The sequence below is a fragment of the Furipterus horrens genome, unplaced genomic scaffold (genome assembly GCF_987537825.1).
Source record: "Furipterus horrens unplaced genomic scaffold, mFurHor1.1.pri manual_scaffold_8, whole genome shotgun sequence".
Taxonomy (NCBI): domain Eukaryota; kingdom Metazoa; phylum Chordata; class Mammalia; order Chiroptera; family Furipteridae; genus Furipterus; species Furipterus horrens.
The window spans coordinates 80,596,352-80,622,450 of record NW_028327178.1 but is presented as its reverse complement, the minus strand read 5'-3'; the positions used below and the strand labels follow the sequence as shown (position 1 = coordinate 80,622,450).

The window sequence follows — 26,099 nt, the reverse complement described above, 5'->3', positions numbered from 1 at the left end:
AGGTCTCTGAAAGATCAGAGCTCACAAACATGCTGCTGCCCGGCTTCGAGGTCCTGGGCTTCGGCACAGTCTGGACCTCAGATATATCACACACTAGCCAAGGGTTCCCATGTCGTTTGGAATCATCATCCTTTTCATCACAAGTTTTGTATACATTTGTGGTATGTATTAATCTATGAAGTGTGTGGGCTGTGAAGTGACAATTTACCAGAAAGTTCTAGATTTTAAAAAATTAAAATAGCCTAACCCTAAGCAGTTTCATCTAGTTCTCACAAAAGTAAAGCTGTTCACTGGGACATTTGGAGTGTCACTGTGTTGTTTTTTTTTCATGTTCAGCTAATAGATTTTTCTGTTTGAACCTTTGTTATCTTTTGGAGTAGACGGGAAGAGCTCTCCATGGAGCGTCTGATTATTTTGCTGAGTGTGCAGAGAGTCCGCTTCCTCCCAGTGCAAAACTCAAGAGAAATGCTCTGAAAGAAATGTAGGTCCAATGTGTTTCCTTTTTCTCATGTTCGACTGTCTATACATATGGATACATAACATGAAATCTAGAATTCAACAAGAATACATGGAACTTAGTCACAGGCCCCTTGGCACCAAGCCTACCCTAAGTCATACTTGCCCTTCCACCTTCCTGACTCTCTTCCTCTTGCTTTCTGGACAACAGGAATCAAGTCCTTGCTTCACAGGTATGTTGCAAGGAGCAATTAATTACAAGCACTTCGAAGATGAAAAGCACCTGTCAGTGGTGTGTTTCATACAACTTTCAGAGTAACTACAGACAGATCTCAAAAAACACATTTCTAAGATGTTTGTTCTGTCCCTAACATAATTATGACAGTCCTCATTCCCGTGATAGCAACAGTAAGAACATGTATCTATATTTCTTTCCAGACTAAAGCTTAGCCAAAATAAATATTTCAGCTTCATTGTTTTGAGTTTGGTGGTTTAAGCCATTCACAAGCCTGCAAATATACACTGAAGTCAGTCTCTGGTTTCTGAATCTTCCCATGAAGCATTTATCTTGCCCCTCAAAGTAATTTTCAACTAGAATGAAGTTTGCACTGTCTCCTGTATGTGCTGTAGAAAACGGGTTTGTGTGTGTGCATGCACGCACATGAAGGTATGTAGCAACTCTTGTGTCCACTATGTTTCTACTTTCCTTGCATACTCTCTGAAATTTTTTCCCAGAACATTTCAAGTTAGATTAACTGAATCCTATTTCCAATAGTTAATGAACAAGCCTGACACTGACTAAATGGTGATTATATTTGAGTAATATCTTGAAATGGCCAGAGAGAAATTCTAGATTATTATTTACTTACAAATAGAAATAGTATGTATCTCTGTGCATATATAAACATGTTCTTGTACACATATACACAGAGACATGTAAATAAAGCCTCTGCTTTGGATATATTTGAGCATTTACTCAAATACATCCAAAAAAAAAAAATCAGTATTTCAAGTTGACCCTTAACATCTGAAATGAATACCTGTCTGCCTTCATTAAAATATGAACTTCATTAATAAACCAGTGATCAGTAAATAAAAGAGTGTTTCCTGGTGTACCCCAGTCTATTGGAAAATGTGAACACTTTCTTGATCCAGTCTACATTTAAACATACACTTGGGGATTTTTCTAGATCTGCTAGGGAGATAGGGAAAAGGGAGCATAGTGCATGCTTTCTATTTTCAGGTGTAGATGTGGTAAGGGGAATTTGGAGGAAACCATAACGTTACTACAAAACAAGACTTTTCTCTTTTTTTTAGTGTGAAAAGAGCTGAAACAAAAAGCATCGTGAGCAAATCACAGAGTAGCAGGGACATTGTGGGAACATCTAGTGACTCAGTGATTGCAGAGATGGAAGTGAGAAGAGGTGACAGTCAGGCTGCATCCATTAACCCACCGGCGTCCACGGGACAAGCAAAAGATTACATAAGGGCAGCTGAGAGCCACTGGGGGCTTCCTGTTCAAAAGCTGGAAAATGCTCATCAGGCCCAGCCAGAAGACACTAGCAGCCAGCAAAAACCTCATCCTGGGGAGTGGTTAGAGACCGGGCTTCTAAGCGGGAGCCCTGTCTGGAGCTGTGAGTCAGCAGCACCAGGTCCAAAACAAAGTCCACGAGGGGCCAGAACACAACGGAAACGCAGGAACTATGGCTCTGCGGAAGCCTTCAACCACCACAAGAGAGTTTCTTTTGGAAGTGACCGATTAGTCCCGAGAGAAATAATAATGGAAAAAAGCAAAGCTGTCAGGGTTTTACCAACTTTAGAGCTGTCAGATCCAGGGTTACTTTTGAAACCAGATTTAGCGAAAACCATGTCTAATGAAGATTTGCATGTTTTGGAAAATCTCTCCTCCAGACAGCTTATGAAAAATAAGCCAGGGCAGGCAGAGCAAACCGGCTCAGCCACAAACACTGAAAGGTTGGCTATAATTCATGGCAGCCCAACCAAGAAAAGGAAGAAGTACGAAAGAGGCCACTGACTTACTAAAGAGGATTCCAAAGTTGTGGTTGAGGGATATAGTGGCCAAACCTGTGAAAAATGAGAAGTGTGTATAGATGCTGTGATTTCAAAGGAATTAGAATGACTTTCTTTAAGAGAAAATATGGATCTGTGTTAGGGTTAGCTTTCAAAGCAGTAGCCTTCAGGAGCCTATAAGGTCTGTCCAGAAAGTATCCAGCCATGCACTATGAAAAATAAAGACATATATTAAAGATACAAGAAACACTGTACATAGAACAATGATGCCTCGGTCCCCTTCAAAGCAGGCACCTTGGGGCCTCAGACAGTCCTCCCAGTCCCCATCAGCTGCCTAGTCATATTTTCCTGAATCTCTTCATAGTCTGAAATTTCTTCCCTTTCAAAGGCGATTTTAGTTTTGGGAAAAGCCAGAAGTCACAGTGTGCCAAATCTGGGCTGTAGTGGGGCTGACTCACCTGGGTGTCACCAAAAAACTCCACACGAGACATGATGCATGAGCGGCACGTTGTCGTGATGAAGCTGCCAATTACCAGTTGCCCACAGCTGTGGCCTTCTAAATCATTCAAATAGTTTCCACAGAGGAATGTTCAAGTTTAACACCAAATGTGATGCAGATTCATTGCTCCACTCATTCATTCTGAATGCGGTGGCCACACAGCACACATGCTCACTCAGTGGCAGCTACCACCCCCACTGAGTAGTGCAGTGAAATCGTCATTGTTCATGCATGCACATTCCAGTCCACTCTCCTTGGCTGCCAGGTTACATCGGTGTCGCCCTAACTGTTCTTGTTATATTAACAATGGCTGGGCTTTTTCCGGACAGACCTCATATGCTTGTTCTAACAACATTGCTACTTCCTCATCATACTTTATAACTGTCTTCAGAAAATTATTTTTATGCTAAACATCCATTCACTTTGTCAGGAATGACACCATGCATGAAGAACTGCATAAGGAAACCACTCACATGTCTCCTGGGCACACGACTGCAGACCATGCAATGGCATGTAAAGATAGTGCCACAGTGCCACAGTTCAATTGCAGGAGTAAATTTATTCTCCTGCACCAGCATTACTGTCTGAAAATGTGTTAGAAATGTAGAGTTTGGACACCATGCCAGACCGACTGAATGAGAGACTGGGTGATTATGAAACATACTTAAGTTCAAGACCCACCATACTAATTGCAGACTCTAGTGTTTATTTCCTCCAGCCTGGCTTATCAGCTGGGGCCCCATGTGGACACATACACTCTCGAGTTCCCTCAAACTTGTAAAGCATGTGAATTCAGTGTATGAGTCACTCTGTTCCGAGGTTCTTAAGTATGGTAGGCACAACACCCAGAGAGCTATTACCCTAAGAATTACAATACCTTTCACATATAACTTGGCCCAGCACTAGAAGGCATGGCAGAGGCTTGTTTTTGCTTGAAGCTGAGGCCTGTCCCTGTCCCTGTGTCTGAGATTTTGGTTAGGTTCAGGATGGACTAGAATCCAAGGGGAACTTGGTGGCCAGAGTTTCCAGTTTCCGATTTGGAAGGCTTCACAGGCAGTTTAAATTTAAAACAGGAGTCTTAGATTTACAGTATCACCCAGTAGGCTTGTCTCCAGTGGGCTTGCTGAAATGTCATGTGGTGAATCATAGCAATGACTTAATTTGGATGGACACCCACTAAAGATTTTCTTAGCTCAATTTCATTCTAAAATAGGAAGAAATTATCTTCAAAGGCCACCCATCAATTGTATATCTCTTACTTTCTTTTTTTTTTTTCAACATTGGGTGGTCCTTTGAAGTAGCACCTTCCTTGTAACAAGGAAAATCAACTATATTCCTGAAAGTGTTGAAGTTAGCAGAAAAATAACCCAGAAGAAGCCCAACAAAATATAAGAATATTGGAACAGTGTAAGCTTATGCTTGAGACTAATTAATGGTTTCTCCCAGCTCATTCTGTCCTTCCCCATGTTTTCTTCCCCCATTTACATTGTAGGGTAAGACTAATTAAGAAGCAACCATATTTCTTGGCAGCATTTTAGGTCATGAAGTTCAGTCTTGGTCATCACACCTATCCGTGAATGTACATACTATTCCTTTGATGTTCCAAACCCTGCCTGGAAACCTGTCCCCTTCCTGTGGTCCCAGCCTCACCACCCCGATTAGGAACATGGCTTTGCCCACCGGTATCCTTTCCTCTTCCCTCCTATCTTTTTTCCTGTCTCCAGCTGATTCCAGTGAAAGGATTCTATAGAGAAGAGGGAGCCCAACAGAATACTAACTACAGTGGAGCAGATTCTGCTCATCCAATAGGAGCCGACTGCACAGAATGGAAACCTGAGAAAGTGGTAGAACATGGATTTCTACAGCCCATCGGGGCCCCTCTCTTAGAGTGGTCAGTATTATAGGTGTGCTCTTCACTGAAGACAGGACCACTGTATGTCACTGAATCTTCTTAAATAGAAACAGTTATTGGAACAGTTCAAACACAAATAACCCAGGTGATAAGCCAAGAAACAGTTCCCTAGAAGAATCTAAAATCAAGAAAGCCATTCCAGAGCAAAAGGTGCTGCCTGCTGCAGAACTAGAACTGAGGCTTGAACTGGAAGCAACAGGGAGTTTTTTTTAAGAAGTTTTTATTTCATTAGTCAACCTGGGCCTGGTGGTTAAAGCCAGTTCTTAACTTTTAATGATTTTCTTTCAGAAAAGTCCTGGCTTTAGAGTTTGAGGTATTTGTGGAAATAACAGTTATTATGATGTAAGAGGGAAGTAGTACCATTGGCTGCAGACTGACTCGGTCTTTCTCACAGCCATCCTCCACACAGGATTTTAACGGGATTAAGGGGCGGAACAGTTCTCTGCTTCCGCACCATGGCATGTGTTTGAGGAATTTTGCCTTTAAGCATTTTTCTTCCACATGTCTGAAACACTCCTGGATCTCTTGTTACTTGAGTTGTTATGTGATTCCTTGGATATTTGAAAGTACAAAAGGGAAAATGGCTGCCAGGTTTTTTGTCATTGCTTATTAGGTGGGAAATGAAGAGTTCTTTACTGCTGGGAGTGATGTGTGTTTTGATATTTTTAATAATCTTAGTAATTCAACTGAAAAGTCTGAGACCCTGTCAATATACTTAATCAACCACTTACTATCCCAAATTAAATGTATATTCAGGTCCCAATAACTGATGATGCTTAGAAGAAATGTGGATTTGTTTTGGTTAATGTTACAACTTTGACTTCCCTCAGTGCCGTGGCTTCTAAGTCACCTCTGTGTGCTTTCAAATGACTTTTTAATATTATAGATTAATGTTGGGTTTTGCTATGTTCCATTTATTTGTTTATTTGTTTTGTGTCTGTTAACAAGAAATGTCTGAGAATAGAGTCTGTTATTTTTCTTACACATTTTTCTTTTCATTGCCATTGGAGGTTAACTGTCATCCAGTTATACATAGAAATTGTTAAATGCAAAGAGCAAACTTTGGTGAGAGAGCAGCAAGTGCTGCAGCTTTTTTGTTCACTTATTTAATATGACAAAAGTAGGAAAATGTTTCTTGTTTTATAAAAAGCAAAAATCACAAAAACCCTCTATATTCTGACTTATGGAGAATATGGTTTGTCTCTCAGTGAGATAGCTCAAGATATATTTTGGGGACAACAGTGAGATCACAATTGTTTGTTTCTGGTGTCATGTTTGGACTTCGCCTGAATTGTTATGCATATTGGTGGCCTTTGATCTCAGAAAGAGCTTGGAGGGCAGAGCAGGAAAGGGAAGGAAACCAATCCTCTGGGCCAGGAGAATGACCTGGGAGCACAGTGTCACTGTTCTTAGCTTCCTTGAGTTGCTTTTGGCAGGCCCCACTGTAATATTTCCACAAAATTCCAGTGAGTGGCCCTCCTTTTGAAGTAACAAATGGCTTTCCTAACAGTCAGAAATTCTCCATTCAGCGTGCTATGACTTGAATATGGAAGTCATTTAGACTTCGTTTTGTCTTGTAAGAGGAAATGTCCATGCTTGGTCTGTTAAGACAAGAGAGTTTATTCCTTGTTAGTGAAACACTAATGAATTCAAACACTTTGGAGCAAGTAAAAAAAATCAAAATTATGCTGATTTCTGGTAAATGGTTTAAAGCCTTTCTTAGTATAAAATAAATTAAGCATTGTAAAATGAAGTTAATTCCGCTAATTACTCAGAACAGAAGTCTAACCATATATATTATTGGTATTACAATGTAATGATATTATTAAATCCTCAGAAATCTGCTGACCCCCTTCTAATTTGGTTTCTGTATTTTAACTAGAAAAGGAATTACTATGTCAGTGTGTAGCTTAACAGAGGGGACTTGAATGGGTGAAATTATTGCCTTTAACTACTCAGTACTGTGCTTGAAATTATTTACATTTAAATATAATAAGTGTCATTATGCAGCATAATATTACCATGTGTTACCTTATAATTATCATTACAGTTACTTATCAAAAATCTTGATTCTTTAATTAAGTAAATATCAGTATAACCATACATTTGAACCCAACGCATCTGATCAGGACACTGTAGGTATGAGTTTGTCAGATCTGCAGAATAACTCTTCAGTCAAGTTAGAAAGCCAGCCCTGGCCAGTATGGCTCAGTTGGTTGGAGCTTGGTCCTGTATACTGAAAGCTCGTTGGTTCAATTCCCAGGCTGGGTATATCCCTAGGTTGAAGTTTTGATCCCTGTCAGGGCCCATACCAGGAGGCAACCAGCTGATGTCTGTCTCTGTCTCTCTGTCTCTCTGTCTCTCTGTCTCTCTCCCTCTCTTCCTCCTCCCACCCCCCTGCCTCCTCTCTCTCTCAAATCAACTTTTAAAAAAAATTTTTTTTAAGCCAAATACTGCAGTGATCACTAAGAGCGCTCATTTTAAACATTGGCTTTATCCTCTCTCATTTGTTTTAAACTATTTAAATGCTTGTACATACCTAGAGGATGAACGTAGTATGTAGTGGAAATGAACCTGTTTTATGAACAAAAAGAAAAATTGTTTAAAAAAATTAAATGAGTGTGTATCGCTTTTCTTTAAAACAAGTGAAATAACCCTAAGGAATGTACATCTAAAATACCCTTTCTTGAACATGCTATTTAAAATTATATTTATTTGTTACAGACATTTTTTTCCTCCTTGAAGCGGTTCTGAGGTTTTGAATACTGTGTTAAAATAATCAAAAGAGCTCTGCATTTGAATAATTGCTCCTAAAGATGTAGGTTTGAAAAACCCTGTGTGGGATGCTGTGATTAAATTGGCCTGTAAGAATTTGGGGTGGTCTTTACAACGCAGATATTTCCCACTTCTGGTCCCAATTGTGAGCTAAGATAGACTCCTCTTGTGAGGGGGTTAAAGAATGTGACCTTGAGTCCTTTCCAGAGAATCTTGACGTTTCCCAAGTGGATTCATTTCCATTTTCTAAGTGGATCTAGTCCTTATTCAGCACTGAATGAAGTCCTGGGCTGACTCTTTCTCTACACTGCCTTTTATGACAGGATCCCAGGCCTCTCTGGTTGCTTGTAAATATATTTTCCCTCGGGTCCTGTACATAATTTTTCAGAAGCATTGCAATATCAGGTTGGAACAATACACTTGAGGAGCTGTGCATGAGATGCTGAGAACCACGGCAGTAGATGAAGCAGAGCCCATGTCATGTGTGCCGGCCGCGGCGGCGCGCTTTGTGGCCTCGCCCACAGAAGAGAGGCTTTGCCCTGGGCTTGGGCTGGGGACCCGGAGACTGAAGGATGGCATGTGCTGCAAGCTCACCCCCTAGGTCCAGCTGCTGCTTTGCCACTGATTGGTCTGTGTGTTTTGGGACAAGTCATTTAATGTCCTCGGCTGCATTTTCTTCATTTGTCAATCATTAATACTTTAAGTGCCACACTTGGCTCTGTAGAGTCCTGAAGGAAACGTGTAACTCCCATGTGTTCATTTCTCCATCTGTTTCAAAACAGGTTCTTGAACTGGCCACACGTTGGAATTACCCGGGCAACCTCTACTTACATCAGGATCCTTCAGATAATGGCCTGGGTATGGGTACTTTTAAAAGATCCTTAAGTAATGATTCTCATGAAAAGCCATAGTTAAGAATTATTGTTTAAAAATGTAGGGGTTGTGTGTGTATCTAAATGCTGAGAGCTGAGTAGCCTTTAGAAGAGGGGCTTTCTCCAAATCAGAAGTGTACCTGCTTTCTGAATAGGAAAGGCTTTGGTAGTGTGGTGTCACTAAGTGTACATTTTAATCGTACAAAGAGATATATTTCGTTTTCTCCTTTAAGGCTCCTTCAGTCAGTAGTGCTGCTTTAGACCCGGCACATCAGCCCGCAGCTCTATCTTCGGCAGTACTGAGAAATTGTTTCCCTCCCACAAAAGATGAATTTTTAAAGTACCTAAGTAATTGTCTGGGGTTTGCCTTTGATCCATGATCATTAATATCATTAATAAGCTCTCAAAAAGTGCATGTGAATCTCAAGTTCACATTTGGCAGGGCAGTGGAAGAATGAATGCTTTTAAAATAGTTTGGCTCAGAAAGCACATCTGAAATAACCCTGTGGGAAAATCAGGAGAATTTCTCATCCTCCAAAAGATTACCTAGGATGAGATGCTGACCTTGTATTTTAAGTTCAGTTACATTTCTTAAGACCTCATTCATTCTCCAGCCTGATTTATTTTAGGGGGTGAAGGAGGCTGTGGGAGGGACTCTGGTGATGTAGTTTCATGTTTGCTTTTTGTTTTCTCCAGTTCCCAAAAGATCATAACGTATATATGTATTTCTTTAAAAAAACAAAACAAAACAGCTTTTTCACAAGATTTACTACAGCTTTTCTCTCAGAAATCAGAGCCGAAGAATTCTCTCCTCTTCAGGCTTCTAAGGCGACCGAGCCCCAGAAGGCCGAGTGCACACAGGGTGAGAGCGGAGCGCTGACCTCTGCCGGGGAGAGGTCAGCTCGGCACACAGGGCTCAAAAGGGAGGAAGAAAAAGCAGCTCCTCAGCGGGGAGTTTGACTTGCTTTAGGGCAGAAGAGCTTTTATAAATAAGTTCTCAGTCTCCCACGCCCTCTCACCGGTTCTGCTATTACTAGTCCAGCCTCTGCTTAGCCGAGCGCACGCACACACTCACACCAGCACACACGGACACACAGACAGACTCACAGCCAGACACAGCCCTGACTTCCACTCAGAGCCTCACAGCCCTCTCCACCTGCCTCTGGAACCGTGCGATGGATGGGCAGGCCCTTCTGCAGAGGCGGCGAGTGATGGATTGACTGGGAATTTTTCTAGGCCCAGTGGCTCTTAAAGCCCTTTCAGTTCCTCCTTAACGTGCTCAGCTGGTGAGAAGATTGCAGAGGGCTCTTTCCCAAACCCACTGCGGGTGCCTGGGAGGATTAATGCCAGCCAGCCATTCCTGTTGTCAGAGGGAGAAGGTGGAATGGTAAATGAAAGCGACCTCCAGCCTTGATGTGGCAGATTGAGCTGGGCGTTTGCGATGTGGCCCAGTAAGGAGTCTGGAAGGACCTGCCTGTGATGATGCCAGAAGGAATCGGGGCTTGTGAAGCAGCGGCGCTGCTTTGATTTTGATATTCCTCTTAAAATGCTCCCTTGGTGAGCCTTTTCCTAGTGCCTTCTGCTCAGCTCAGTGACCAGCCAGAGAGGAGTGAGGACCACAGGCAGAGCCAGGGGCATCTGGAAAAGCACCCTTGGGTGGCTGTCTAGTGAAAAGTGCCCAATGTGAAAGCACCTCTGGGAGGAAGAGTTCTGTGTCAGACACTCAAGGGATCTGCTGTTAGGGTTCTTATTTTGATGCTAATAATCTCCAGCTGCAAGAACCTTCTGAATCTCGCCTAAAATCTCTGACAAGCAAACTGTCCATCCATCTGTAAATTGTCTTTATCAAATTAGCCTTACTTCCTCTGGGCCCTGGTTGTAAAAACTCTTTTGGCCATTGTTCTACATGTTTCTAAGGTCGAACTCCAGGTCCTGGTAATGTTTTAGAAAAGCTCACTGAACTTGAGAGAAACCTTAACTTTTTGACACTAGCTATGCATGTCCACCTAGGCCAGCTGCCCATCATAAGGGGATCAGCCTAGGAGAGAGGATGGTGGGAGAAAAAATGAGAGCTTGACATTTAGCTCCATGGTCCAGATGAAGTGGGCATTGTGCAGTGAGGACAGCCAAGGAGGGAACTTCTTTGTAGAGAAAGGCTGCTGGGGGTGGGGAAGGGGAGATGACAACGTAGTCAATCCACTGAAAACCTCATCAGGAAAGCACAGGAGTCAAACATGTTTCATAAAGAGAAAAAAACTGGCCCAAGACTGTCCTGGAACCCTTTAGGCTGGACACCTGAGCTTACCTCATTCGGCCCTAATTTTATAAAACCATTGGGGGCATATAGAAGAAGGAACTATGTTCTATTACTATTTAGAGGTTTTAAAGAGCCATTACACTCACAGACCACACACTGTTGTAGAATATAATTGAGCACTATGTTTTCTTGCAGTCCTATAGTTCAGGCTTGTCTTGAGTGAACTCCTGCTACTCTGGTAGGAGGCACATAACTAATTGATCTGGGGAAAAGCCAATGATCTGTAGAGTCAAAACCAAATATAGCACCTACACATGACATAGCCTGATATGTATGACTCCCTTCAGATGAGGCCTGTGTTAATTTGCTGTTACTACATAACAAATTGCCATCAGTGCAAATTGATTATGGAACAGTTTCTGACACCGTTTAGCTGGGTCCTCTGCTTGGTTTCTACAAGGCTGGAATCAAGATATCAGCCACCTGTATCCTCATCTGGATGCTTAACCAGCGAAAGATCCACTTCCAGACTCCGTCAGGTTGTTGGCAAAATTCAGTTCCTGCAGGCCCCGCTGACCTGCTGGTGACTGGGGAGTTCACTCAGCTCCCAGAGGCTATTAGGTCCCTGCCACTGGTCCCTGCATCTGAATAATGGTGAAACCTTCCTAGTCCTGAGTCTCTGTGACCAGCCAGAGAAAACTCGGCTTTTAAAGTGCTCCTGTGATCAGGTCCACTCCACGTGGATAAATAATCTCCCTATTTTAAGGCCACGTGGATTCATGTTTGATCAAATAATGAGGGGTCAAGAATCTTTAGAGGCCACTTTGGGATTCCATCTAGCACCAGATCCAACAGCCCTTAGCCCTTCTCTGATGGGAGCCCAATTTAATGGTGAGAACAGGCACTGTCATTGAAATCTAGCTGGATTCCTTAATCTTCCAATGGATTCTGTATCCTAGCACAGGATGCTTGGAGAAATGCTGAGGGCAGCACTGTCTTCTTGCAGGCCTTTTCATAATTACTAACTGCAGCACACATCCATGCTCACGATTTCACAGATGAGGAAACTGAGATGCAAGGGATTTTGGAAACTTTCCCAAGTTAGTAAGTGGCAGAGCCCAAGATCCAGGTCTGTCTGACTCCCAAGCCCAGAACTTGGGTGACCCCAGCACCACACAAGCAGAAACTACCAAAACAGGGAACTGTGAAGGAAGAGCTGCAATTGATTGGAGTCAAGGAAGTCTGGCTCCACAGTGCCTGCCGTGGACCACTGGACACACACTGCCTGTTGGCTGGCCGGGCCCATGCGGAGGCAGAGTGCCCTGAGGAAACGTTCAGGACCTCTTCTGCTGAGCGTTGGACTGAGAACTCACAGGAAGCACGGGAGTAAGGTATCCATGGCTGTGGGGAAAGCCGGAGGTTGTGGGGCCCTGTCCCTGCCCCCCCCCCACACCTGCGCTCTGGTCACTCCCTTTCCTTTACATCGCAGACACAGTTGGTTGCCTTAGTTTTGTGCAAACCTGTAGTTGTTTCAATTGCTGCTCTCTTCCAGTTTTAAACTGTGGATTCTTTAAAAAGCACTTCCAAAAACCATCCCTGCAAAGCCAGAAAGAGCCCCCTGAGAGTATCTGATTGTTAATGTCCTGAACTTGCTGGGTTTGTTTCTGTCTCCAGGAGGGGGTTTTTCCAAGCCATTCAGCGTGGGTGCCTCCGCGCATAGGAAACTTTTGCATAATATGTAATTCAGGCCCATCCTGACCCAATGAGAGGTTAAAGACGGTTCGTGGGACACCCTCAGCAGTGGGTGGGGGAAAGTGCGGGAGAGCTGGCTTTTGGGGTGTTGGGTCGAGGAAGCAGAGCTGCCCACAGGCAGTTTTAGGAAATCCCACCCACTAGACCTGGTGAACTTCATCACATTCAGACTCTTGGATTTTAGTATTTCTCAGTGCTCAGATGATTTCTCTGTGATAACTGCGGAGCAGCCTATCAAGGGAAGCAGGAATGGGTAGGGGATGTGGGATGAGGCCTACTGGTAATTGCAATCACCCTGACACTGGCCACGGAGTACAGTGTGTTGTCCTGAAAACTCCTGTAGTGTGGTATGTGTGTGAGTGCATGTGTGCATGTGTGTATATGTGCAGGGAGGTGTAGGATGTAGTGGGGCTGTTGATTTTCTTTCTGGAGCTCTTTTCCTGTGCTTCATTTTTCTAATTCTATGAAGCAGAAACCAGAAAGAAAATCTGAAGCTGCCCAAGAACAAAGGGACAGGGCGTAATCTGCCTTTGGTTTGGAAAACACCTATTGCTCTCAGATTTATAAAGATGTCACTTTCTACTCAAAACTTTGAGGCACAGCTCAGATCAAGGGCACTGTCCTCATGGCAGCCCGAGTAGTCATTAGGAAGCCAGCTGCAGACTTGTGTTCCGCTCAGGATCCTGGGGGAGCCCCACAGGCCTGCCATGAGAGTTTCTCTTTAAAACAAAGCTGTTACTTTCATGTTGTTGGCATTAGCTTTTGCTCCTGGATAATTCAAATCTTGGGTGCCCTGGTGTGGATGTTTGCAGGGGGAGGGTGTGGGCTGGGGTGAGGGAGGTGGTGGGCAGGCCTCAATTCGAGGTTCTTACTATATTTAAGAGCCTTTCCTCTCCAATTTTCCAGACTGGCATATCACAGGTTAATACCGGACCAGTGATAATGACACCTAATTTAAGACTTGTAAAAGCTGCCTGGGACTTGAAAGAAACACTCCATGCCAGGAACGTTGTGCCAGGCGTGCAAGAGCAAGCAATACAGGTAGAACTTATTTATGTCCAAAGCAAGGGCACCGTGCCCTTTGACACACTCTCAGCGTGCACGCAGGTGAGCGGCCCTCTGCTGCACGCAGCCCCGGGAGCATCACCCCGCCTGCTGTTACTTTAACCATTGGGAGGCAATTGTTCACAAAGGTAAATTCGTTATTTTTAATAGACCCAGAAATATCTCATAGTCTTGAAGTGATGCAACAAAATTGCTCTAATGGTTTCTGAACTTTGAAGACTTGTAGGGCCAGAGCCCCACAGAACTGCCTCAGGGCACCCTTCTGCCTCCGAATACCAAGCTGTCTGTTGGCATTGTTGGAGACTGACACAGTCTGATCTGGGATGTTTAGCTGCTTGTGGGGTGGAAAAAAATGTTAAGAAAAATAATTGTTGTTTTTGCAAACTATCTATTTAAAAACAGAACCTCAGGAAGCAGATTTCTGTTCCAGTGCTTGGATGAATCAGAGCTTACAAAGTATAAATACACATTAGCAGGAGGAGGCTTCCCATAACCCATGTGCTGTGTCTTCCCAGCCCAGGAACCTCTGAACTCCTGGTTCTCATTCCCAGTAGAGGCAAGAAAAAGACCCGCAGCTGAAAACGGAAATGCTGGAACATTGCTCAGCCCAAAGCTGCAAACCTCTGTAGGCCCGTGAGACTTTTTTCTTTAAAGGCAACCAGTCCTTAGTTGCATGCACACTCACTCTTGGAGGACAGGTATACAGCATTTAGAAAGGTGGGAGGCCCACCGCTGTGGTTTCTTTGGCTCCTTGCTACCTAAAAAATATACCCAAATTAAGTTAACTTTCACTCACTGACCCCTCAGATCAGCCAATAAACATGAAGCACTTAGACCACAACTTGCTCAGAGGGCAGTGTAATTATTTTACTTAAAAATGATGTCAGGTGGCAATTTAGCAACAAACTGGCTTCCAGGCTACTTAATTCATTTTAACAAGGAGGAAAACATTATAATTAATGGAGAGCTTGTACTTTAGGATTTTAGTAGAGTTGTTCTCAAATTTTACTGTATGAAACACAGGGAGGAGAGGGGAGGAGAGAGCACTTGAAAATAGATTGCTCAGCCCCACTCCTTGTGAAGCTTGGGCCAGACCTGGGAATCTGCATTTAAGATAAACGTGCTGCTTTCAAGTTATGCTTCTCATTATCACCCAGCCTCACTGGGCTTTTAGCCAATTAAGATGTCCCCCCCTCCCCTTTTCTATTCTGGTTCTACATTGTGTGAGTCTAGAATCTCAGGACAGTTTCCTATCTAAAAGCAATCATCTTCCAGTTAATTCCTTCCTGGAGTTTCACGGTACATTCTAATGTTGGAGTTCTAGTTAGCCAGGTTTTCTCCCAGGGCCTGCTTACGGAGTGCCTGCCCAGAATGATCATGGGGAACAGGAAAAGTAATGAGACCCTTCCTTTTCCCTTCCCTGGACCCAGGATATCCAAGGCTCCCTTGCCTGATTCATTCTACCTGGAAGGAAGCGTCCTGACGATTAAGGTCCTGGCTTTGAGGAGCCTGATCTCTACCTTCCCACTGAGTGTCCTGGACACAAGTCTCCTTAAAACATGCAAATCTCAAGATCACGTCCCTCCTGGAATAAAGAATTGCAGAAGCTCATTAAGTGATTTTTTCTTGGCACAAAAGCATTTGGCAGCTAGCCAAGGAATTCCGGGGTCCTGCATAATCCAAGTTTACAAACCACCAGAGCAAGGTATTGCTTCAGGATGGTTTGAGTTCAGTGCTGCGAAACCAGACTGTTTCCGGCTCCTTGGGTCTGTACCAGGAGAGCACGTCTCCCTCCCTGACCGCAGCTTGCAGGAAGCGCTCGCTGTTCACCAGCAGACATTAGGAACAGAAGTTTTGCTATGCTAGGGAGGTGTCATGGGAATCCACTCCTTCAGGCTGCCTCCCCAACAAGCCAAAATGCACTGCCATGGGTGAACTCTGACCCCCTCTAGGGCCTCGGTTCATGCACAAGGAGCATGAATGGGGTACTTAAAGCCCACCATTCACTAAATGAGATGCCCATCAGAGAACACAAGTCTCCTGGCCTTGTAGAAAACAGCCTCCCAAGTATGAAAGAAGACATCCCATCAGCTTCTCCATTCAGTTTGTTGCTCCAGTTGGAGTTACGCTCTGAGAATTGGAGGTGAGTGGATGGCCTGAAAGGTGCAGCACTGGGGGACCGCGCCCTCAGGAGGGTAAGCTTTGGCTTATTAACCAGAAGCAGAGAACACCTGGTAAGTCCAAGCTGCTGTTGGAAGCCATCCATGTGCATCACCTCAGCTCATCCCTTGCTGAGGGTGCCAGAGGCAAAGCTTCTCCACCCCACCCATGATGTGGGGGCAGGGCCATATTGGCCCCTGGCCAGCAGCCATGAGTGAGAACCACAGTTCTACTGTCCCTAACAGGTAGAAATAGTCCAACTCTGGAGCCTCATGGAAGGCCAGGCTCCTGGCACCCCAATGTGGCATGGCAAAGCCAACAGAACACTCACTTTCTGGGTGCAAAGTGATGAGTAGATAAGTGGGCCCTGACCCCAGGAGCTTGTAACGACCTCCTGTGCAATGAGGCATAAGTGTGCATAAAATCCACATGGTCTATAATGATGGAAGGACATTATTAACCCAAGTAACCAGAAAAAAAAAAAAAAAAAAAAGCATTCAATCTTCCTCTCCGGCCCACAACACCAATTCCAAGCTTTTAAAAACCTTTTCACTGTAGTGAGAAAGGTAGGCATTTCCCCTGAGTGCTCACAAACAGTTCACCTCCACACTGCAGGCCATTGATCCAGTGGTGTTTATTCAAGCAGTATTCACACTTGCTGTTGAGTGACAAGGGAATCAAGGCTCCCAAGATGGGGCTGTCACAGCTCAGCTTCCCAGCAGCCCCACTTCGGATGAACTGAGTGGCTGAAAAGGCTCCTTGGTCTGTGCCCCTAATTATCACTACCAGCAGCACATGGCAGAGCCCAACTATGTAAGCTTAGAAGAGGCCACACTGTTCCATGTTTTTATACAAAAATTTAATAAATATTACTTTTCAAAATTTATTGCCAGGAACAACACATCAAAGATGCATTTTTATGTTCGTAACACTAATAGGACAATACAAAGTATCTTCACGGTCTCAATGGTGAACCAACAAAATTAGTTTTATAAGCCTTTTTGGATCTTAAACCTTTGTGATAGCATTTTGATTTCCTCACTTAAGGCAGGCAGTGTACTCTATGGCGAATCTAACAGTGATCTTACTGGGCATTTTATGGTTCAAGTATTCAACTAACTTATTAGAATACTCCCTAAATGCAGATTAAAAAAAAAAAATTAGTCCTACAAGTGGTTCAGTATTATATACGAATGGTGGAAAAAAAAATCAGAATTTACAAAATAAAGATTGGTGTGCTTCCAACTTCATACAATTAATTTGATATTTTTAATGATATTCAACCACTCACATTTTGGCTACATTTAAGTCATAGTTCACCTTGTTCCCTTAAACTGCTGTGTAGCAGATAACCTGCCTGTCTCTTTCAAGTCTAAAGCAGGAAAAAAAAAAAAGGAAACTGTTCTAGACTAATTCTGTAACTGCCTCAGTCAGTCCTGAAAACATGTTTTAAAGTGATGCTCTAGGACGTGTTTTAAACATCTTGATGTTGTACAAAAAAATAATAATAATCCACCAGTATTCCAGGCACAGAAGCCCATCTATTGTCTTAAAAATAAACTATTTTCAAACACCTTAGTTTTGGCTTATAGGCAACATGTAGTAAGAAAATAGGTTCAAAAAAATAAAGCCATACGCTTACAATGCTATCAAAAACCTTCAGTTCTAAACACATACATATAAATAAAAAGGAATGATGTTTTAAGGCTCTTGATTATTAAGTTAATAAATCAAATATACACAGTGATTAATAAAAAAAGAATTATTTACATAACTATACAAAAGTCTACTCTTGACACATTTTTCCTCTTTAAATTCTTCATTTTACCAGCAACTGCTGACATCAAAGTCCCCCCTCCCCCAAAAACAAAATACAATAAAAAAAATAAATAATAAACTCATTTGTGATAGTTGCTGTGGTTCTGAGCTGCAAAGGCACTTTTCAAATACAGAACTACTTGTACGTCATCATAAAACCAATATACAAAAACAACTCAAAAGTCAATAAATATAAATAAAACTATGATCCTAAGACTGCATCACCATCGGGACACCTGGCATAAGTGGAAGCGCAAGGCCTAGGGGCGGGGCCTTCTCCTGGGCGCCTGATCCCAGACCTGTCGGCCGCAGGGACAGTGCACTAGGGCACTTTGGACCATTTTTTGCATAGCTCTGAGATGCAGCCCTCGACTTCCCAGGCAACCACAGAAACTACCATTGCCAGTGTAAGCCAGCTTGTCAAAACTTAAATTAACACAGGAATTCTAAGTCAACAACAGCCTCAGACCGGACTAGACAGTTAAGAGAACTACAGCCCCGTGCGCCCGCGGACTCTACCTAGCGGCGGAGGTGGCGCCCGCCGTCTGCTATACGATGTACTCCACCCGGTTCAAGCTCTGGGCGCTCTCCAGGTCTCTGTTGTCCTGTTTGTTTGTCCAGTTCGGGTGTTTGGCAGGTGTGCCATTGGGGGGCTTCTCCTCTCTGTCTACCAGCGTGTACGCCGGCTGCTTGGCAAACCGGGTTTTCTGCTGGTGCTTGTCCATGTCGTCCTCCTCTACCTCCGAGTTATGTGTCCTTATTTTTGACATTTTGGAGTTTTTGTTCTCGTAGTCCTTGATGGGGACCGTGTTGGCCCCGTGCTTCTCGATGGGGTTTTTGATCTGGTTCAGCTGCTCCCTGACGTTGTTGGTGGTGTTGTCCTCCGAGGCCGAGCGCGCATGGCTGCTAGGCTTCCGCCGCTTCCGCACACACCAGTAGAAGGCCGTCACCAAGCAACAGACCCACGCTACACTGAGCACGGAGCTCAGCAGAGGGACCAGGAAATCTGCAAGACAGGCCCCAAACCCATTAAATCTCCAAACGAAAGAGCACAAACAGTGGTTCTCCTGCGTTTAGTCCCTAAAAGGGACACCGTGGGACAAGACCCTTTTCAAAACTATTGTCAACCCACAGCTTGATCAGCAGTGCTGGGCCCTGGGCCCTGGGCCCTTGGAGACCCTGACACTATAGTCCCCAGAGAGACTGAGCAGAGCAGCAGTTCCTATAGATTCCCCAAGGTCATGTGGGAAGAGCAGCATCTGGTTCAGTCAAGGGGAGTCTGGCTACTTAGGCAGCTCATTATAGGATCTGGTTTTCAGAATAATCAGAAACCTGATCTGAGCACAGACAGCTCCAATGCCCCAAGAGGTCATCAGCTTAATTTCTCCCCTCCCTAGAACAATGATGTTTAAGATGTTCTGAAGGGGAGTCTGGACATACTGCAGGGCCTTAGAGCTGCCTATCAAACCAGTGTCTCACAGTGCTTAGGCCAAGCTGTCACATGACACCAGAGCTCAAGGCACTGTGATGCTATCTACTCTGGGCTTTGCAAGGATCTAGGATCAAGTGCATGTACTACAGGGGTGCCTGTTTGTGAGCACACAGCCTGTTGGCAGGGGGAGTCAGGTCAACCTCTGCACATCACAATATATGACCTTGGTCAAGTCAACTTGCCTGTTTCCTTACCACTGAAATGGGGGGGGGGTCTTCTCGAGGGGCAAACTTAGGTCTAACAGCCCACCTGGTGGTTTTATTGAACAGTGTGATGAGATCCATTAGTCACTCATCACAGAAAGGGACTGTCCCCACCTGACACTTACCCGTTCTGTTCTTCAGAGGACGCCTCTGTACTCTCACTTCTGCAACAGCAGCAATAAGTGAACTGTTCCCATCACGTTTACTAACAAGGTCTATAATTTTGTCAGTGATTTCCTTGATAGGGTTTCCATCATCCCGTATGTCTTCAGCAGACTGGGGAAGAAAAAAAAAAAAAGTCAATCTGGAGGGTCAGGGAATACTGACTAGTAACTTTCTTTTTAAATTTGATCTAACAGTTTATTATTTAAAACAAATTTTTCAATTTTTCACTTACAGCTCACATTCAGTATTATTTTATTAGTTCCAGGTGTACTTTCACTCAAAATTACTTGGTAACACACACAGACCAAGCTCTCTTCTGATGCATTTGCTCCTGGCTAACTGACTGTTGCTAGCTATCTCACAATCCAATTATTAAGTATGAATGGATTTTATACTTACAATGGCCACATGTATTTCATTGTTCGCAGAAGAGGAAGGCTCACAAGCTATGTAGATTGAATATTCAGCAGAAACATTCTTCAAAATATTCAAATTCCTCAATTCACTGCAAATGTGCTCCGTGGTAAGGCCCTGGAACAATATTGAAAAGTCCACACATGTGTAAGACTGGAAGGAAAAAAAGTGGATGCTTCCTTGGAAGTTAGGTTATATTCAAGTCGCACTTGGCTGTAAGGCAGGAACTTAGGCTACAGAGAACCGAATCCTAAGCTTGTGATGATCCTGCCTTAGTACAAGCTGCCACACACCATTTCAAACTGAAAAAGAGCTCCATACCGGGGACATCATCTCTTTGTTGAAGGTGAACGTGATGTTTGCACAGTTATCCTGGTAATAGGGGTCAGAAGTGCATTTAGTCTTCACCGGCTGGAGGCTGGAAGAGTGACACTCGCCCACACCTGTGCAGGGGCGGACAAAACACTGGTTGTCCAGGATGGGGATACAACTCTGCCCGCTGGGACACTCGCTGTGCCCTTTGTGGAGCAGGCAAGGTCGAGGGCCACACCAGACCTGCAGAGAGAGGGAGACAGGAGAGGGCAGCTCAGGAGAAATGCCCATCAGCTATCTTGAATTCAGGTGACCTGCGGCAGCCCTTACGTCCCACCTTTGAGCAGGCAATCCGTCCATTCAGGCACTGGCAGGTATTGCAGTCATCATCCCACCTGGCCCCATCCGGTATCACACCCCCCATGGTGATGCAAGGTCTCCCTGAAACTGAGAGGCGGAGACATGTGAGTGGAAGGACTTTCCTTGCCTGTAGACGGATCTCTAGATTCTCGTCTCCCTCCCTGTTAGGAAATGGTTAAACCGGTTCCCTTTGTCAAGTTACAATAGTTCCTTCCAGGAGAGGCAAGTATGCTTCCCTCCTCTGCTGGCTTTCCGCATGGCCATGTGACCTGCTTTGGCCAAGACAACACCAGGGGATGTGTTGTAAACAGAGTCTCTCACAGTTGACTTACAGAGCACATTACCTCCTGAAAGCCTGCCATTTGCCAGGAAAACAACACACCCCAGATACAGCTGATGTCCCAAGAGGATGAGAAAGGACCAAGAACAGACCTGAGCCCAGCCCATGGCATCTATCACTCTGCCTGCCCCACATACCCATGAATACAAATAAATGCTTGTTGTAAGCCACAGAGTTTTGAGGTGGTCTGTTACGTAGCATAATTACAGCAAGGCACCAGCTACCCCGTTCTTAGGGGACCTCTCAAAGTTTCCCCTTCCCTGTTACCCCCAACTATATGTCCCCTATGCTCTCTGAGCACAGTGCCTATGCATGGTCAAAATGGTTACTATAGTGACCAGAGCAACCACTCACCCCACAGGACACACATGAAGCTGAGGCCTGGCCCACATACCTTCCTGGCACTTGGCACCACTGTGCCCTGGCGGACAGACACACCGGTAGCCATTGATCTCATCCACACAGGTTGCCCCAAAAGCACAAGGTGAAGACTGACATTCATTGATGTCTAGGAAAAATGGAGTTCAAGTTTAGGTTCCAATGGGAGGCAGCAATGCTTTTCTAAGTTCTCACTGGCATTACATACAAATAGGAAGTCGTGAGGTGTAAGTGTGATGAATTTTCATGTAATCAGCACCCAAATAGAGCATCAGTGCTCCAAAAGCTCTACCAGGCACTGCTCCCGAATCACCACCAGCTTGACTTTTAACAGCCAAGAATCATTTAATTTAAAATTGCTACCTCCCAAAATAAGTTCCTTGTTCTTAGTACAATTTATCAGAAGGCCTGGTAGTCCTTTCAAAGGGTCAGGCAGCACATATTTTAGGCTTTGTAGGCCATGTGGTCCCTGTCACAACTACCCAACCCTTATCATAGCTTAAAAGCAGCCCTAGATAGTGTAAATGAATGAGCATGGCTGTATGCCAATAAAACTTTATTTGCAAAAACAGGCAGCAGCCAGACATGCCTCCCAGGCAATATATCAACCTGGTTTAGAAATATGAAATAGAAGCAACGCCACCACATCTAGTGCTGGAGTCCACTCGGTCCCAGACTGAGGGATCTGAAACACTAGTAAAATTTCAATAACTTGGGGAAAAGAAAAAAAAAAAAAACTTTTATTCTATCATTTTGTAAAAGACAAGGCATATAAAAACATAGGTGAAAAGGTTCAAAATAAACAATCAACTTTAAGGTTCCTAAAACACTGCACTGCCTGCGCCCATTTTCTGTTTTAGGCCTCCCACCAGTGCCTGATGAGGGCTTGGGAAACCACAGCCCTAGTCCCTTCCACTCGTGTTAGCTCTGGGCTCCACCAGCGTAGCTGTGGTTAACGTCCACTTGCCCATAATTTCATGTTAGTCATGGGGAAAGAGCATGCTCTTTCCTTAGGGGCTCAGATTAGCTTAATCATCGAATTCTGTGGCTGGGGCTCTCTTCCCTAGAACAAGGAAGGGCTAACAGGTACCCCAGGATCCAGCCAGCTGGAGGAGGCGGCGGCAGGGATTACAGAGTCCTAACAGGTAAATATAAAGGGAACCACAGCCTTAATTGTTTTAAAGATGAAAAGTCTCCGGCTGAGGGGTGGTGCGAGGAGAAGAAAGCCACTGCAAAGCCAGCTGGGGACAGTCCTTACTTATTCTGCAGTCAGGCCCAGCAAAACCGGGGGCGCACTCGCACCGGTACCAGTTGTCTCCATCCACACACGTGCCGCTGTTGTAACTAAGAAGAGAGCAAAGACCGCCTAGGTTACCAACCTCCCGACCCAAGACATCCTCTGCCATCAACCACAGGGAGCCACGCCAGTTACCATCAGTAGCTCTCACCCCTGGCCACACTCAGCACTGCCCAGGGAGCTTTAAAAATACTGATGGGTCTCACCCTCAGGGTCTCATTTGACAGGCCTCAGTTGCAGCCCAGGCATTGGATCTTATAAAAAGCTCCCAGGTGATTCTCTTGTGGGCAGTCAAGGTTGAGAATCACTGCTCTAAATCAAGACAACTTGCTACTTAAAGTGTGGCCCACAGACCAGCAGGACTGGGACCCCCTGGGCGTTTGCTGGAAAGGCAGGGCCTGCAGCCCATCCGACCTACTGAGTCAGAACCTTCATTTTAAATAAGATCCAGGTGATGCCCTTGCATATCGCAGCCAACAAGTGCAGGCTGAAAAGGTGGTCACACTTACCAGGGATGAGGGCTGCAGTCATTGGTATCTGTGAAGTAAAAAGTAAAAAGACAACTTAATAGCGAAGCAGTCTTAGCCCTAAGTAAAAACACCACCAATTTCCGTAATACCCAAATGATAACGTCGTAGTTAACACCAGCAAAATGCACTTAAGACCCCTGCTCAATTGGAACCAGGCCTGCACCACACTTTGTTCCATTCACCGTGGGACACATGTACACAGGAAGAGGCCCTGACAGGGCTGGGAAGGGGGTGTGAGTGGAAGGAGACAGGCTGCTGGGCAGAGCAGAGCTGGGAACAAGACACCATCTGTCTCCACTTATCTCCTTGGCGACTTTCTCATGCCCAGGTCAGGGCTGCATCCCATCAAGTCATTAGAGCAGACCCAGGTGATGCAGAAGCAGACATCAAACAGCTACGCTGCTTCTGGTTTCCGCGTTAAGTCCCTGAGGGTGTCAGGATGTGCGCCCACAGCCCTGAGAGTTCCACGGGGTGGGGGACACTCACTCTGAGTGCAGATGGGCCCTTCCCAGCCTTCTTTGCAGACACACGTGAAAGACTCGCCGTTGACCACACAGGTGCCCCCGTTATGGCAGGGGTTTGGCAGACAGCTACTATTTCGGGCTGTAAGACGAGCAGACGAGACCACCCTTGCTAAGGATCCAAAAACGGTCTGAAGGGGCAAAAGCCAGACCCAGGAAAGCACTCAGATGGTCTCAAGTGGGGCATAAAGTTACCTATGTTACAGGTCGTTCCTTCCCAGCCTGCAGGACACATGCACTTGAAAGCATCCCCTTCATCATAGCAGGTGCCCCCATTGTTGCATGTGGCCTCGTCACACTGACTATCACCTGAAGGGAGGAAGATCTCAGAGTGAGCCCCTAGTGGGCCCCCCTCACAGAAGACAGAGACGGGGGGGTGACAGAGACAAGATCCCGGCCAGGTAACACTTACGTGAGTGGCAGGTCTTTCCTTTCCACCCATTTTTACAGTCACAGTAAAAGTCGTTGACTAGGTCACGACACGAGCCCCCATTGTGGCAGGGGTTCTGGCTGCAGTCATTAATGTCTAGAACCAAAGAGGAGACACCCAGCTGAACATGTGTCCAGGACCCTTCAGAACCCATGAGAGCCACGCGTTTCCTACGGTCACCTCCACCCCTGCTTTCTGCTCCAAATTCCCAGACTAGCTAAGAAATCCCAGGACTTGAACACCATCACCCTTTCCAGGACTCAAGGAGCCCCCAACCAGGTTCCTTTTAATGCCACAAGTTAGTGAAGCGAGGGGCAGGTTTGTTACTCCCGTGAGATTGAAATCAAGATGGGCAGAAGTTATAATCAATTACAAGCAGCGAGACTTGTCATTCGAATTACACAATCCGATTCTGTAGCTCCTCAGCAGATGTTCCTCCCCACTGGCTGTCATTCACATTAACAAGTACAACCAGGACCCAGGACCAGCTGGGATCTTACTTGTGGAAGTTTCCATGGAAAAGAAAGGCTGCATAGACTGATCCCCCACCCTCCACAATCCCAGAGCTGTCTGTCTCAAGAAGACCACTCACTGGTTTCACAGTAGGCCCCCTCCCAGCCGTCACTGCAGATGCACTTGTAGGAATTGACACCATCGATGCAAGTGCCACCATTTTTACAGGGGTTGCTCTCACAGTCATTAATATCTGAGAAAAAAATTAAAAAAAAAAAAAAAAATCAGGTAAATCAAGGACCAGTTAAGCCAGGCACCATTCTATAGGCTGCCACCTGAGAAAATGCACTTGGCACTTCAAAATTCTCAATTCTATCAGGTCTGTTTCTCAAATTCAGCAGGCAGCTCACCAAGCAGGGCCCTCCCGAAAATGCCACATCCATTTTTTTCACGCCCTCACAGGCTAAGCTGCTCCAGAGAGAGCAGGACCACCCAAACTACTAAGATTCCAGAACGTTCTAAAATAAAGGCTCAGCGGCATCAGTGATCTCGTAAGTTAAACACAACTCAGGCTTACATCCTAGACGTAATGGCAAACCTTCACTTGTCTCCACTGACACAGTCCAGACTCGCACACTCCCTGAGCTGGGCAGGGGCAGGGAGAGGGTCTTACTTTCATGGCAGTATGTTCCAGTGAAGCCTTTGTTACAGTCACACGTGAATTTGCCTCCCGACTGACTCTTGCACTTCCCATGGGGGCCACAGACGTTCGAGGAGATATACCGCACCCCTTCAGGCGTGTCGTTGGAAGCCATGGCCACTGTGCAGCTGTCAATCACTAGAAGACAGACTCGGGATCAGATTATGGCCATCGACCCAGAAGACCTGGCGTCCCTAAGCCAAGGACATAGGCCAAGCCTGCTTTCCTAGAGACAGGCACCTCTGGCTAATGAGGGTTAAGAAATCAGGAGGCACCATGGGGCTAAGACTCTGGCAACGGGCCATGTCACACTGTGACAACACGGAGATGCCAGGCAGGTGGAAGTTTTTAAAACTTATTAGTTTGTTAAAGGCATTTTCTCTCTATGCGGCTAAAAAGCCCACATGTGGGCCCCTTTCCTCCTACCTTTGGTATCTCTTTGGTAGAAGCTTGCTAAAGGAAGAACCAGCTTTACTTCCTACTTAATCGTGCTTAAGCAAGGCTGAAGGACAAACTTCTAGAACCTGCGAGACTGTGCCACCTAAGACAGCAGCCACGAGCCACATGGGGCTATTTAAATTTAAATCATTTGCAATTAAGTAAAATAACAGTTTCCAGTTGTACTAGTCACACTCTAAGTGCTCCACTGGCCACACATGGCCCATGACTACTGTGCTGACACCAGATACAGAACATTTCCACCGCCACGGAAGTTTTCCTGACAACGTTGCTCTGAGGAATCGGTCTCAGTGTAGCCAATCAGCCCAGCCCAGCCCAGGAATGCTATGAATTTCATTCTCTCCCCTGGGCTACTTGTAGCCACGGTTCTCCCACTGGCGGGCCCAACGCCATAGCTTCCATGCGTTCGGACTTCCCAAGTAGTCAGGTTTGGGGGGGGGGGGGGGCT

General features: G+C 45.2%; 2 protein-coding genes and 1 long non-coding RNA gene across 3 annotated transcripts in view; 2 read left to right on the top strand and 1 right to left on the bottom strand.

Moving 5' to 3' along the window:
* The window catches only part of SLX4IP (SLX4 interacting protein), a 227,894-nt gene extending 225,079 nt beyond the window's left edge, over positions 1-2,815 (top strand). The window contains exons 7-8 of the mRNA XM_090286051.1: positions 381-481; positions 1,774-2,815. Coding sequence (XP_090142177.1) covers positions 381-481; positions 1,774-2,491 — 819 coding nt within the window. The 3' untranslated portion in view covers positions 2,492-2,815. The remainder of the gene's footprint in view (positions 1-380; positions 482-1,773) is intronic.
* A 7,962-nt stretch (positions 2,816-10,777) lies between these two features.
* Positions 10,778-15,230, top strand: LOC150003218 (uncharacterized). Its single transcript, XR_016512750.1, has 2 exons — positions 10,778-12,193; positions 13,461-15,230. It is a non-coding gene; the product is annotated as an uncharacterized LOC150003218 (long non-coding RNA).
* A 1,166-nt stretch (positions 15,231-16,396) lies between these two features.
* JAG1 (jagged canonical Notch ligand 1) overlaps positions 16,397-26,099 on the bottom strand; it is a 35,300-nt gene continuing 25,597 nt past the window's right edge. Inside the window, exons 14-26 of the mRNA XM_090286047.1 lie at positions 25,166-25,330; positions 24,632-24,745; positions 24,022-24,135; positions 23,805-23,918; positions 23,575-23,691; positions 23,068-23,095; positions 22,520-22,605; positions 21,278-21,391; positions 20,521-20,630; positions 20,193-20,426; positions 19,857-19,988; positions 19,418-19,568; positions 16,397-18,603 (exon numbers count right to left, since the gene is read on the bottom strand). Coding sequence (XP_090142173.1) covers positions 18,146-18,603; positions 19,418-19,568; positions 19,857-19,988; positions 20,193-20,426; positions 20,521-20,630; positions 21,278-21,391; positions 22,520-22,605; positions 23,068-23,095; positions 23,575-23,691; positions 23,805-23,918; positions 24,022-24,135; positions 24,632-24,745; positions 25,166-25,330 — 1,937 coding nt within the window. The 3' untranslated portion in view covers positions 16,397-18,145. The remainder of the gene's footprint in view (positions 18,604-19,417; positions 19,569-19,856; positions 19,989-20,192; positions 20,427-20,520; positions 20,631-21,277; positions 21,392-22,519; positions 22,606-23,067; positions 23,096-23,574; positions 23,692-23,804; positions 23,919-24,021; positions 24,136-24,631; positions 24,746-25,165; positions 25,331-26,099) is intronic.